The 15,347-nt window shown below is 37.2% G+C and overlaps 1 protein-coding gene across 1 annotated transcript in view; it reads right to left on the bottom strand.

The window, feature by feature from the left end:
- The window catches only part of snz (sorting nexin snazarus), a 25,141-nt gene extending 9,794 nt beyond the window's left edge, over positions 1 to 15,347 (bottom strand). Inside the window, exons 1-16 of the mRNA XM_074107061.1 lie at positions 14,798 to 15,347; positions 14,417 to 14,724; positions 13,899 to 14,071; positions 12,780 to 12,966; positions 11,973 to 12,216; positions 10,622 to 10,831; positions 10,075 to 10,249; positions 9,579 to 9,739; positions 8,922 to 9,095; positions 7,763 to 7,897; positions 7,312 to 7,452; positions 7,112 to 7,242; positions 5,512 to 5,654; positions 2,992 to 3,142; positions 2,289 to 2,422; positions 1,567 to 1,715 (exon numbers count right to left, since the gene is read on the bottom strand). Coding sequence (XP_073963162.1) covers positions 1,567 to 1,715; positions 2,289 to 2,422; positions 2,992 to 3,142; positions 5,512 to 5,654; positions 7,112 to 7,242; positions 7,312 to 7,452; positions 7,763 to 7,897; positions 8,922 to 9,095; positions 9,579 to 9,739; positions 10,075 to 10,249; positions 10,622 to 10,831; positions 11,973 to 12,216; positions 12,780 to 12,966; positions 13,899 to 14,071; positions 14,417 to 14,724; positions 14,798 to 15,028 — 2,847 coding nt within the window. The 5' untranslated portion in view covers positions 15,029 to 15,347. The remainder of the gene's footprint in view (positions 1 to 1,566; positions 1,716 to 2,288; positions 2,423 to 2,991; positions 3,143 to 5,511; positions 5,655 to 7,111; positions 7,243 to 7,311; positions 7,453 to 7,762; positions 7,898 to 8,921; positions 9,096 to 9,578; positions 9,740 to 10,074; positions 10,250 to 10,621; positions 10,832 to 11,972; positions 12,217 to 12,779; positions 12,967 to 13,898; positions 14,072 to 14,416; positions 14,725 to 14,797) is intronic.

The following is a 15,347-nucleotide window of genomic DNA, read 5'->3' as shown; positions in this document are numbered from 1 at the left end:
TAAGGCATTCCAAATGTTTAGATATAATGATGGGGTCTAACATCTGGTAGCATGCTGAACGGTTGTGTTGCTCTGAAGATGAGCTCTGGTTGAGTTCAAAACGTTTCAGTGTAGTGTGGTGGTGGTGATAATGGGTTTGTGTGATTTGAGTGTGAGTTCTTACAGTGTGGAGGTGGAGGTGGAGGAAATGCATGAACACACATTTCTTGCATAAATGTAGCTGTCATAAGGCCGCGGGTGAGCAAAGTAATTGCTTCATTATTGTAGTATATTTTGTTGCCGTGGTCTAGTCTTGAATAAAGTACGTATTTAAAATAAAAAAAAAGAATATTATGGGACAAAGGACACCAATGAAGGCTAATCGTTTTTTGTCTTTCTAGATGGCACCAGTGTTGCGTGAGGTTTTTAAGTGTGGCTTTCAAATTTTGTTATCACGGGCGTGAAAACAAAGTTTAGATTAAAATCATATTTAATACACCTTAAAACCGTACTATAAAAATATCGAGCAACCACAGTGTTGCGTAGTCCCGTTTTGTTCGAAAAAAAAGGGAAACAAAATTTTCCGAAATACAAAACTGTCTCAAAACACAGACATTCTTTGCCCCGTAACGCGTAACTTCCATAGTTAATTTCAGATATTGCAAAATATTCACAAAATTATTCTAATTATAAATAAACCCGCGTAGCTCACCCAAAAACTATGAGATTTGACGTTTCGGAGACCTTACGCTACACTAGCTAGCCTCTAGCGGCGAATGCATACGCGATAGCCCTCATTGACCTAGTCCCAAACTAAGTAAAGCTTGCACTATAATGGGTATATTGTATTTCAATCCAATTTATGACAAGTGTAAACAAAGACGCCATTTATCCGACCACAGACATTCAATGATGTGAAAACCTAGAACCTATTGCAAAATAATTAATCTGATCAGTAAGTCGATTCTTTATTAATTGAATAGATCAACGTATTTTTGTCTATTTTTATTCTTTACAATACTTGATTTAATTCCAAAGACTATTTATTCAATTATAGAAGTCGTAACTTTTTTTTTATTTTAAGGAAAATAAATAAAAATTGCTTATTAATCCGCGCATTAATCGATTTTTAAAATGACAAATTTCCCACCATCTCTACGCTAGTCTATGCTACTACAGATTATACACATGTTTCAATCAAGAAATAACGTCAGATTTTGACGAAGATTTTTGAAATGAAAAATAAATATTGAAATCAAGTGAGTTTTGGTGAAAAAAGTGATTAGACATCTAGTTAAAAGACACGAATTATAGATAAATGTGTTATTGATTCGATCCAGCGGGTGTTTATACAAGAATTTTGATGAAATCGGTTTATTTACACTTTTAATAAATTGGATAGGCATAACGTACCTATACTAGGCAATGGATATACATATTTGTATAGATGAATGTCTATGAGCATTTCCATCTACACTGGTTTCGCTACAAACAAGGACTTTTGACATTTCCTCTTGTTTTCTCAATTCCGTGATTGTTTCACTGAGCTTCCCTAAAACAGTTGTTCGTGTGTAATTTAGTACTCACATAAAAGAGTTGTTTGTTGTGCGTAGTGTTTTGCAGCGTAAGGAAGAGTTTGTGTGCGCCGCGCGTGGCAGCCGGCACGCCTACTAGAGACGACAGCGCGTCTACTATCGTCTCACTTAGTTGCTCCATCGCTATTGTGCGCGTGTGTTCTGCAAAGAAGAAAACTATTAAATAAGATTTTTTTTTATAGAGAGTAGGGAGGCACATCACTATACAGGATACCTCTGGCCACGGGGCTTTAAATGCAAGGTTCGATTCTACTCGTATAACTGAGCTACTTTTGTAACATTTTCAAATAACTTGAATTTAGATAATTTATTGATCTAAGATAATAATCTAATCTATGGTTAGAGGCATCCTGTATAAATAAATATCACGGGACAATAATTGACACCAATTTACCTAGTTTGAAAGCAAGCTAAGCTTGTGTGAAAGCAAGCTAAGCAAGTATGCTAACTTCAAGTGTTTGAGTATCAAATTAATCCGCAAACTTTTTTATCAATGTAAACTTATTTTTCTAGCCAAAACACCTAAAGCTATTACAGACAGACAAAAACGCTATGCACTAACTTTTTATGTGTATAAAGTGATGTGCCTTGATGTGAGTACAGTTAAATTTAAAAAATCAATGACTAGAGAATAATGGAATTTGTATGCAACATTGCTGAAGGCTTTGGTGATACGGGGTTAACAATTATGACGGAAATTTTAAGAAAAGTTACCTTTATCCTGCATATTCCTGTTTCCCGGAGCCTCGCTGAGCACGCCGCTCGGCCACCATGACTTGAGCACTACACCTATATAATAGTGCAGCATTTGCTCTGAGAATAGCCAAGATACCGTCTCTTTTATTTGTCTGAAACATATTTTTTTAATTAACTGACATGGTAGTTGACACCTTTGACGGTTGAATCTTATATTTGCGTTACCGTGTTATTTTTGATTTCCGTTAAGCCGAGATTAGACTTGCAAGAAAAACCGTGCAAGTTGCATTACATTGCGAGGCCGTAAAGCCAACAAGTTTGTAGTGGTCCATCGAGCGCGCTATGTAATGCAACGAGCACAATTTTTCTTGCAAGTCTAAACTCGGCTTTAGCTTGTCAAGTTTGTTTATTTTAATTTGAACAAAAATTTAATCATCAGGTAGTTCGTTCATATATCAATGAACTGAGCCGTCTGCCGAAGTTAACGGAAATAAAAAAAAAACACAGTGTAGACAAAAAACTTACTGGCCAGCATCAATTTTTATGTTAGTGTCCAAAAATAAACAATAAAGTTACTATACTGCGCTCTGTTTTCTTAGGAATGGTTAAGTTGCTAAAGAGATTAGCTTATGGTACTAATTGGTACACAGTTAATGACATTTTACGCATGTTTCCAGACGTGCCTTGCAGTCCAAATAACAAAGTACATATATTGTAATACCTATTAATCGTTCTCCCGTATGTGATCTGTACAAATGTGACCAATGTTTTCCTGAGCCATCGAAACACGCCTCGCATGTCGAAAACTTCGCTAAGTAACGCGTACAGGGGCTCCGCTATACTATCTCGTTCTTCGCCCAATGGTCCTGCGCCTGAAAAAAAAAAGAATTTTGAAAACCGGTCCACAGATTGCGGAATTATCGCGTAACAAACACACAAAAAAAACATACATACAGTCAAATTGAGAACCTCCTCCTTTTTTTGAAGTCGGTTAAAAATAATGCAGTCTGTATAGCTCCGTGCTTCTTTTGGTAACAGCGATTGCTGGACTATTGGAAGGCTATAGATGTTCGCTATCAAGTTTATAAAAAAAATTGTTTATTTATAGTGTTAGGTATTTTCATTCACACGGTCAAGGACTTTAACCCATGAGCCACCATGGAACCATTTGTAGTACTTTTCGGATAGGATGGGTACTGTGACACATGTCAATTAAAGGGTTGTGACAATGTAAATTCGAATCGATTTATTGCGATTCTCGATTAGGGTACCGCCGTACAGGAATTAATATCTGACACAACAAAGCGTGCAACCTGTCAGATATTTTTGCACGCTCCGCTGTGGCAGATATTAATGCCTGTACGTGTGAATGATACGAACACTATAAATAAACAATATTCTTGAGCAATTTTTTATTTTAATACTAAATTAGCATATTATGATTGGTTATTTGGAGTCTTTTTGTATTTTTTATTTCAACTCCAAATTTGTTACTTTTACGGGTATCCCGTGAAACCATATCGAAAATACAAACTGAGACATGGATGCACAGAAAAACCAGAAAAAGAGACCAGCGCTGGGAATCGAACCCAGGTCCTCAGCAATCCGTGCTGCGCGCTATAACCCCTACACCACCGCTGGACAGGAATTTAGACACGAATTTTTCCTATGCATACATATCTCAGGTTGCTTATTTCTACTACGCTACTTATGCAGCAGCACTAGCGACATCTATGTTTTCGCTCTCATCGAGAGACGTCACATTCTTTCGGAACCAACCGCTCACCCAGACAAGAGATGTCGCTACTAAGCAATCAAAATCATAGATGTCGCTAGTGCTGCTGCATAAGTAGCGTAGTAGAAATAAGCAACCTGAGATATGTATGCATAGGAAAAATTCGTGTCTAAATTCCTGTCCAGCGGTGGTGTAGGGGTTATAGCACGCAGCACGGATTGCTGAGGACCTGGGTTCGATTCCCAGCGCTGGTCTCTTTTTCTGGTTTTTCTGTGCATCCATGTCTCAGTTTGTATTTTCGATATGGCTAAATTAGCATGTTTTTTGTTAATAATCGAAAATGATCAGTGCCGTTCTCTAACGTTCGTGCCGTTGCGGCACTACTAGTAGTTTTTTAAGTTTAGTTTTAAGTTAAAGGGTCATACTGAAAACCAGCGCTGCGGCTTGCTGTGGCAATACGCTGAGTATGACCCTTTTTACTTCTTTCGGCACAATTACTGGCACTTGAGGTATCCCATCTTAGGCCTCTAGGTTGGCAACGCATCTCCAATACTCCTGGTGTTGCAGATGTTTATGGGCGGTGGTGATCTCTTACCATCAGGAGACCCACTTGCTCGTTTGCCATCCAGTTAAATAATAATAAAAAAAAACAATGTTTATTTGATTTTCTCTCTTGGTGCCTGATATATAAGATTCGTTGAGTTTCTTGCCGGATTCTTCTCAGCAGAGGTTTTTCCGAACCGGTCAGTCCTGGATTTGTCAATAGGCCGTATAGGCCGCGGCCTAGGGGCGGCAGATTTCAACGAGAAAACAATTTTAGAAAGTTACATAGGGCGGCGGATATAAAGTGACCTACACTCCTAAAAAACATAAATCCGCCACTGGAACCGGTGGTAGATTTTTTTGACATTCATAAGTGCTTGTTATAGCCTAAATTGAATAAAGATATTTTGACTTTGACTTTGATTGTATAAGATTGTCTGTTTTTCAGCTGTAATTTTATTTTTGTTGTGCCGAATTTAGGTAAATAAATAAATTCTTTCTTTCTTTCTTTCTTTCTTGTGGTTAAGTATAGCAATTTTTATTGTTTCTTTTAGGATCGTTCACACGTTGATAGACAGTAAGTACGACTTTATATTTTGTTCGTGCAGCAGCACTGATCTAAAAGAAATTACGCTTAAAATTTTAATGCCGCATTAACCGTTATATGTATAGCTTTTTTCAAGTAGGTACGACGGCAATTGGTGTTCAGTCTAGATTAATCTATCAGGAATTGGTATGATTTTTTTGGGGCTGAGTCGCTGACCTGAGTAGGTCAAAGATTTTGTTTCCTTTTTTAATTTTTAAAATTTGTATGAAGTGAAGGGAAGGGAGGGCCCAGACAGTGCCGGACTTTCACCGGCTAAAAAACCCGACCGCACTTCCTCAACTTCCTAGAGACCATTAGTCGCTTAAAAGTAATGTTATCTACTAGTACCTATGATAAAACATAAAATTGTATCTTACTTCGCATGGAATTGGTCATATTTTTGGTTGCAGAGTCGGTACCGTTTCCGTCTAAGTACAGAGAAATTTCGTCTTCGTCTGCTGACAGATGAGTAAAGGCTTCGCGTTCTTGGGACGACCTGTTCGTTGCTTCACTACTCGTACTGTAAATTAAGTGAAAACACAGATTTTAGGCTTTCATACAATACGTGAGCTCTTAAAAAAACCTTCGGGTTTCGGGGGAAATCGGAAGGATTCGTGTAGAAGAAAATGACAATTGTCTTTTTGACTTAGTCACAGAATAAGTAATTGTACAAGTACAGAAGTTTCACTGCCGTACAAAAGTGACGTTTAGGCATAAGAATCGTGCCTACTGTATGCTTCTCTGTCTATCGCATAACTCGTGTTCACTCGCACGCGTTGAGTCGCACTGAATCGCCTCAACGTTGGGGAGGCCCGATATGTACTTGTAGCTCGGCGGCGGAATGGCCTAGTGACACCCCCCTGACTAAGTAGCAGTCCATCACGCGAAAAGTGTACTCGTTGTGTTTTCATTGATTTACATAGAGCAGTTAAAACCACCACTTACTTATTTATTTAGTTTGATATTATATAAATATATAATATATTTTGTTAAGAAGATGAAAGTTTCAGAAAAAGTGTTGATCGTAAATATTTTTATAAGGTTCAAGACCGGGTTATAGAAGCAACGGGGATTTCGAAAAGTACATGAAAAAGAATATATTAAACGAGAGCGGACCAAAAAAGTTAATTTGACATAGGTACCCAAGATAAGAGAAGTAGATACAGTATAACAACAGCTCTATGTACTTCCAAATAAAAGTAGTGTGTTAAGGCAGGGTGTTCTCTATTTAAATTAACGATGAAAGAATTCGAAAATGCTATTTTTTTTATTTGTATCGTGACAAAAAGTCATATTGTATTAAAATTAGAAAAAGATAAAGAAGCGTAATATTACTACAGTAATGTTCATTTTGTACTGATGGTTATTCTTTACATAACCTTTTGCGGTAACTTTGAAAATTTTTGCAAGTTTACAATAGAACAGAATCGCATATATCACGATCGCGTGTCATCGTCTATACCCGAAAGCACGCTTCTAAAATTCGAAGGTTTCTTTAAGAGCTCACGGAGTGTACCTCAGTCGGTGAAAATGGTGCCCTCATAGAATGACTTTGGTTGTCCGTCCGTTTGTCTGTTAAGGCCATTTTTCACAAAGCCCTGAAATCAATATTAAAATTTGCTACCCTTTGGAGCAGTGAAAAAAATCAAAATCCTAAATCAATAAGTAGGTATACCTACAAATGTGTAAGGAACTCTCGGTGCGCGAGTCCAACTCGCGCTTTGCCGGTTTTCTTTGCTATTTTTCGATTTTTGCTTGAAAGCCGTACGGTTTTTTATGAATTCATCAAATACCTATACTGCAGAATGAATGTTTTTGCGTGAAGAAGCTCAAGAACGATTAAAACGAGGGACTGCGACTAACTTTGTGACTAAGCGCACCCTGTTCTAAATAGCACAGACTAAAAGAGACACAATCAGTGCTTAGCGAGAAAATAGCTCAAAAGATATTCTCTCTGCAAGATGTAGTAAAAATTACCTTTTAAATAATGTAGAAAATGAGAACTTGTTTTTCTTTGGATTGTCACCTTGCTTCATATATTCAGAGGTAGGATTAAGGAATGTGTATAAAGCTTCGCTTTGGTTCAGTCTCTCGTCTTCTAAAACAAACTTAAAGGAATATTTTATTAGAACTTGTCAGAAAAGCATTCGAAACAAGCCTTAGGCACGACTACTTACTTCCAAATATTTTTGTATTAGCGTTTTCGCCTTGTCTAAGGTGTTTCTGTCATTCTTTCCGAACAGAAATTTAAAAGAATTCGAAGGGAGTTCTAAATTTTTCAACTCTGAACACATAGGCCTCAGTTTTCGATGCAATTCCTGCAAAATAATTTAAAATTAGATTTGATACTCGCAAGCACGCACGTAGTGGTAAAAATGACAATGTCAAACAAGCATCTTTTAAACCACCATTTAATTTGACACCATAAGAGCCTCCGCTAACTTGCGCAGGCGCACACCTTGGCGCGGGCTGTTGCTTGTTTCATGTTCGCAGCAGCGCTGCGGGAGGCGTGTCTCTGCTCTATTAAAGCCTATTGAAACATACGCCGCGCTCGTGCCGTGCACCCCGCACGAGTTAGCGGAGGCCCATAAATGAAAACATTGTGACTTTTCTTTAACTTTGTCTTACCTGAAATTCGTTAAGAGTTCTTAATATCACCCAGCCCGTCGAGATTTGCTCGGGTTGCTCGTCACACGAGATAGACTCCTGCTCTGCCATATGCACCACTATGACGAACTGCGGCGGTTTTGATTCATCTATAATCTAGAAATCAATTCACATTTTCATATTTCTTAACTTCAGTATGTTTCAGTGGCGAAGCGCCCATGGAACCCCTATTCCTACCGGCTTGCCCAATATTTACATACACGATTTAAGAAACAATAAATCTGACGTCACGCTACTGATGTTTACTGAAGAGTTCCAGAAGAAAATAAGGAAATCTACACCTGCAACTATTTGAAGGGACCGAACTTCTTCACCATAGTTGGAGTATTTAGGATCATTTTCCAGGAGGGCCTGGCCCCTGAGAAGTGGGCGATGCACGATGCAGTGACACAAAACTTGTAGGGTGGACACGATCCGTCGGTATCTTCCCTCCCCTATATGTAAGAATACGTCTATACAGGGTGTAACATTCAGATCAGTCAGTATGGGAAAGTCTGAAACGATAACACATACGATAACCTGTTGTTAGGAACCATGTCATTAATTTTAATGACAATAAAAACTGCATTTATAGATTAAAAAAAAAAGCTTTTGCTTAGTTCGAGAATCAAACCGGGTTGTTTTGAAAAATAAAACTTAAATTATTTCTATTTGGATATCGATAGTGTAGATCATAATTCATAAGCAATAAATGTTACTATGAAACATGATATCTAGAATGAATAAAATGCATTTTATTTCATATTCTTTAAAAATGTTAGTTTTATTTTTCAAATCGTTCGGGTTCGATTCCCAAGCTAAGTACAAGAGTAACGTTTGAATGGAGTTTTTCTTGTTACTAAAATCGATGACATGGTTCCTAACAACAGATCTTCGTATGCGTTATTTATAGTTTCAGACTTTCCCATACTGTTACACCCTGTATATATATATGTGTTGTCTAGTCTACACAAAACGATCAACCTTATAATGTGTTCCATCGATGCACCAGAAATTGACTTTTAGTAAACTAACCAGCTACATGCCCAGGTGGTCTGAGCGAATTTTGCTCTTCTGCTCCACTTTATTTACTTTTTAAAGACTACAAATCTAGTTTAAACGACATTTGAAGCTGACTCACCTCAGCACTTTGCACAGTAGCCCGCCACGTGCCCAGATGCTCTGCCCAGGTATCGGTCCGCGCTAAATGTGCTTCCAATCTCATCTGCTCTCCTGCTAATCGCTCAACTTCACTTGCCAACATCGCTAGAGCTCGCGACTCCGGCTTTAACGACGCGCGGAGAGCTGCTAATGCCTGTCGAATATGCAAAATTTTGTTAAATTAAATAGGCAACTAGAATAATTGCCACTCAGGAAAGATATTAGCTTAGTAAGTCTGCTCTTCTAATGACACAAATCGGTCAATATAAACAAAACATTAAAATATCTGCATAATGTATATGCGTGTGTATCGCGAATTTGGACGCTCCAACAGAAAAATAAAACAATAATAAGTTTCCGTCAGTTTTAAAAGGAACGAAACAGAACGTCATAGCGAATTAAAATTAAATCCGACAACCGGAAGTGGGTGTAAGTTGCTTGCAACACTTGGTACATATAACCATATAAATATAATAGCGAGTAAAAGAGACTTATGTGGCTTACTTGTGAAACAAAAAAAAAGCAGTCAAAGTCCCGTATGTCGCTATTTCAAGACCCCTGTATTAAATCGATAAAGGTAATTTATTTATTCAAATTAAGACAAAAAATTATGAAGTTGCTGTATTAATTTGGATACCTGTGTTTTATTGTTATGCCTCTCCTGCAACTGGTCAAGTTTCCGCCTTGCGTAAGTGGAGTGTTCAGTGAGATGCAACGCGACGGCAACACTCTCACCCGACGACGCAGACTCATTGGACAGTTGGCGATCCTCTATTGGTGATCTCTCTGCGTTCATTTCTGAAAAAAGTTATACGTAAAATAAGATTTTTATACAGAGCAGATTATTAGCAAAGTAATTTAAAAACAACTGATACTGGAATACAGTAAAGTTTGGTCCGAATCGCCCGATAATGAAAAAGGACCTACGTAAGTTAAAGCATTTTTACAGACTTCAGAAAATGAGGAGGTCCTCCATTCAGTTGTATTATTTTCCCGTTTGCTACGTCTGTCAGTACCTACTCCGTCATTTATGAATTGATTAGTATTTTTTTGTTTGGAAAAATGTACTTTCCCTATGGTTTGTTTAAATAATAATACAAGAAATTTAATTCGTTTGTTGGAACTATACGTACCTTTATTAGCTTCTTCATTGGCGAGTTCGATCATAAGAGCTTTGTATTGTTCGCTCAATAGAAATGACGAGTAGTACTTTTCTTGTATTGTGTCAACTACAGTGTCTTGGACTTCATAAAATACTTCCGGCCCTTTATCGCCTAGTAGAAAAGATTCCATTCGTTTTCTCGTATCCTAAAACATTCGAAGGATGTTCGGTTGGTATAAATGTAGGTACAGTTAAAGAACTGTTTAGTGTCTGCAACCTAAATGATAGTACCATTATTAATAAATCTTCTACTTTACGATTCTTGACTAACGAAAAGAAGGCACAAAATCTTTAAAATTCACTAAAAAAAAAATAGAGAAGGAGTAGATACCGATTCTCGAATGAAGAAGTAAAGGCGATTTTTTTTTATTAACCACTTAATGGAGAACAAAGTCCGAATTGTTCCAGTAACTTGAGTGAATTTATTATTCTATGGATCTATCGATTTATATTATCCACCTAACTGTTGGTATAACGCAAGCACTTAGGCAACAAAATATCCCATTGTATAAGAGTACCTTATCAACTTTAATCTCGGCGCTAGGTGATCTTATGTACGTGTAGAATATTTCGGCTCCCAGCTGATGCCAACTGCTTCTAGGGCTGTGCCTCAACTCTTCCACAGCCATCCAGAACCCAACGAGTCCTTGTGAACACATGGTCTCCAGGAACATGGAGAGGTAACGCCGGCCCGTGACACTTTCTAATATTTTGTGGAGAAGTAGAGACTGGAAAATATGAAATGAAGATAAAATGTAAAGCTAAAGTTCGGAGTAAAGCCATACTGCCACGACGGGACGCTGTGATAGAGCGGCAGACACTGGCCGACGCGATGTTGGAGTCGCTACACGAGTCATAAATATAATGAAACCTACATTATATTTACGACTTCCAACGAACCAACCAAGACGTCAAAAATATCTATATACACCTTTACCTTTACACAAATTTACCTTTATACTTAACTATACTAAATTAAGTAGAATTAAACTTTAGGCGGTACCATATCATCTGTAGAAATATTCCAAGCTGCCTAAATTACTTCAACCTTTCTTACAACCAAATAAATAAAGGGTTCGAGATCCCAACAACATTTTTATACGTAAGGTCGATGTATAAATATATTTGACGCTATAGCTTTATAGATATTTATGCCGATATATTGTCTATACCCTTGCTTTTACTTTCTAATCGTGAAAAAGCTACAACTGACTATAACAATTCAAAATATATTGCTAGATAACTTGAGGAATTCCCGTCTTAAACATGGCTTCATATCAATTATAATTAGATCAAATTATTAGTGTTGTTTAAGTTAGCATAATTAGGGGCTGTTTCACCATCCATTGATTAGCGTTAACCGACGGTTAAATGTGATGCTGTCTCCGTCTATTCGAACAAAACAAATAGAGACGGCATCACACCTAACCGCCAGTTAACACTAATCAATGGATGGTGAAACAGCCCCTTAGTAAAGCTAATAGGGATCAGTTAGTATTTAAGGTCAACTAGTATTTACCCGCGGCTTCGCACACGTCAAAATCATTAAATCAGCTGAATATTTTGGGATTTATAAAAATTCCCGTGGGAATTCCCTAAAATTAAATGGTGGTTTTCATTGACTTTCCATTAAAAACAATCATGTCAAATTTCATGACTAAGTCCAGCGGTTGTTGTTTCGAGATTTTATCCCTATCCCGTTGGAATATCGGAATAAAAAGTAGCCTATGTTCTATTCCAAATGTCCAGCTATCTACATACCAAATTTCATCCAAATCTGACCAGCCGTTTCTTCGTGAAGGAGTAACAAATTCACTCACAAACTTTCGCATTTATAATATTAGTAGGATTGGATAAAGGCTGGCTGACCTTACTATCCGATTCATTAACAGCTGGAAACGCGCCATCCCACCCAAGTTTTTGTAAAGACTCTTCACACTCCGCTTTAGCTATACTGAGCTGGTTGATATATCTCTTGAGCTTCTTGGCATCGGCGATCTGTTGACGACTTATGTTTTGTTGACCAGCTTTCTCTGCATCCACATCAACACCCTTAGCCCGTTTCATATTTTGAAGAGTTGTTGCTTGCATGATCTGTGTTACTATGTCATATCTAAAAAACAGAAGGGTTGAATGAATCATTTCGGCTAGGTATAGAACACACTTACCTTTATTACATTTTTAATTGTTCAACAACAAATTTTAAACACTAATTAGAAATTATGAGCTGCACTACTGAGTATATGTAAGTTACAGTTTTTATTTTTTTTTAGCTCATCAATCTAAACTTTAAAAATGTGTACAATAGGTATACAATTTCAAAACGGTTGTATAAATGCAAAGTAATTGATAAAAAAAATCTTTCTTTGCCTTTCTACCGTAGCGACTCCTAGCGCCATCTATTGAGCAAATATATAAACTCCAGCATCCTGCATCGCGGCATTAGTTTCTCAATTCGGGCGCATAAATATATCTGCCTGGAGAGAGATGTTTCTATTGTAGCCTCCACCCACAATACTTAGTTACGTAAGTATTTAATTAAAAGGTTTCTTATTAATAAAATGTCCTTCCTATACGTCGAATTTTATGCAAGACTATAGCAAAATTATTCCATTTATACTTATTTCAAAACATTACACATAACAGGTGAAAGTAGTACAATGCATGACCACTAACCGTAACCGTTTCAGTGTGTCGACATTATTGCAGTTATTTATCAATCTAATGTAGTCCTCAAAAGTCTTCGCGTATTCATGGGTCCTGACGTGCATGGCATCTACTTCCTTCTGAGCCTCCAAGTATTGTATGATTTTCTGGTTTATGTAGTCTGGTTCCGTGATCAGGTCTATTGCTGGTTGGAATACTGTAAAAGGAAAAAATCCTCCATTAATATCATAAAAAAATACATTTTACCCCAAAAGGTGGCGCCACCAAACACTACGCATTTAATGTGCTAAAGCAATTACTTAGCTCACCTGGGACCTTATGATATATAGCCACGTCTTTACAACAAAAACAAAAATGTGTGTTAATGCAGCTCCTCGACATCTACACTGTAAGAGCACACACAAATCATACAAACCCGTCTTTCACCACCACCACACTACAGAGTACACGTGACGTGTTTCAAACATTTTGGCAGCTAGGTCTTGTTTTGAACAGTTGTGTTGCTCTGAAGATGAACTCTAGTTGAGTTTGAAACGGAGTCTTACATCTAGTAGCATGGTGAATGGTTGTGTTGCTCTATGGAGTTTTCTGTAGCATGGTGAATGGTTGTGTTGCTCTATGGATGAACTCTGGTTGAGATTGAAACGGAGTCTTACATCTAGTAGCATGGTGAATGATTATGTTGCTCTATGCATGAACTCTGGTCGAGTTGGAAACGCGTCAGTGTATGATGGTGGGGGTGGAGGTGAGTTTGTGTGGATTGCGTATGTTCTTTACAATGTGGAAGTGGAGGAGCTGCATGAACACACATTTGTTGCATAGACGTAGCTATCATAAGGTCGCGGCCTCGCCGGTGAGCAAAGTAATTGTTTTATTTCATTGAAATGGACCTCTGCAAAGTAATGCCTGATTCAATAAATTCTGTATGTAAAATATCTACACTACATAAAATAAAATTTCCCCAAATGGCTCTGATAGGGCAATTTTGGAATCCAAAAGTTACTAGGAAATAGAAGCCCTCTGCGAAATCCCCATGACAAATATTATGCATAACACAATTTATATGTAGAAAATGTAGTATAATTTAAAGAAACTTTTAAGAATTGTGAAAACAACAATGAATCATACCTTTGCATGCCAAAACCTCTCTCATGAGATGTGAAGCTGGAGAAAATGAATAGCATCTTGGCAAAAGGAACATGACAATCAGCTCACTAGTCTGACGTAGGTAGTGCAGCTCTGTTTCACAGGACATTAAGTGTGGTGCTAGAGCAAACATCGGAGGTTGATTTAGCTCTAACCTGTTTTAAAAGAAAAGGAGAATTATGTATAATTAACATGAAAATGATGTGACATAAAATGCTGTCCAACCAGGTTTTAAGATTCAATTGTTACTAACATAATTTGATATGGACAAGCTTCCTGAAATAAATTATTTCAATTACTTAATTTTTTTCTAATTTGGAATTGCATGCATTTTACATAATAACATTGAGGACTTATTGGGAATGAACATAACACATACTAGAAAAATATTGTAAGGCATCTATAAGTTTACAAAATATTGATAAATTTTCATCTCTATTTTAGGTAGGTACTAAAAATGAATTTTGACCCAATTACCATATAAGTAGATAGATACTCACGCGCAACTCTGAGCCAGTCTTATTCTTTCAAAATGTTGTGTGATTTTTAAAACCATATCACTGGCCAACAACTTTTCTGCATCAACCCGCAATAATCTCTCATGCAAATTCTGAATGGCACCCCATAAATGCTCCTTAAACTTGTCCACAACTGGCTCAGGTCTATGAGAGAATTCCTTGAGCCAACGGGTAACAAAGTCTCGGAGAACATAGTCTATCAGTTGTTGTAACTGGCTGTCAACAGTTCGGCCAAAGATAACTGGTAAATGGTTTTTCTTAATTGCATGCGGCCAGCTGCTTTGGTCATCCTCAAAAGAAAAAAGAAAATGTTATGGTCAATGAGAAAAAAATGCTGTTCTACTTTTGGTATTGAAATTATACCTTTAATGTTTCCTCCAACTGTCTCAGCTCCTTATCCACTTTGTCCAGCAGGAAGAGTGACGTTTGCTGGGGTGAGGACAGAGCAACATGTCCCCATAATGTTAACACAAACACTAACAACAGGAGTAAAACAGTGAAGAAGAATAAGTAAACAGGCCCCCATATAAATGGGAAATACCATGACAATGCTAACCACAAAGGCACGGCGCTTAAAGCAACCCACGCCCACATCTTGATTTTATTAATATTTTAAAAAGTAAGCAATTATCATTGAGGTTCTTCTGAATTAATCAATAATTTAATGAAAGTAATGTTTTTCGCGTGATATCGTAATTAGAAACATTAGTAACATGTTATTTAACAATACCGATTTTATGAAATATTTCCAATCAACAGTTATTCCTATATATTATATTTTATTATTTCCAATTTACTATGTGCCGTGAGTAAACTCGACTCGTACCTCGTACGAACGAACGCACATACTACAATATATATACTGTAGTCTTTGCTACTAAGATCAGAGATTACATTACACGATACCTATAAT

This window comes from Choristoneura fumiferana, chromosome 2, assembly GCF_025370935.1.
Source record: "Choristoneura fumiferana chromosome 2, NRCan_CFum_1, whole genome shotgun sequence".
Classification (NCBI taxonomy): domain Eukaryota; kingdom Metazoa; phylum Arthropoda; class Insecta; order Lepidoptera; family Tortricidae; genus Choristoneura; species Choristoneura fumiferana.
The sequence above is the reverse complement of the archived record's forward strand: the minus strand, read 5'-3'. Positions and strand labels throughout refer to the sequence as shown.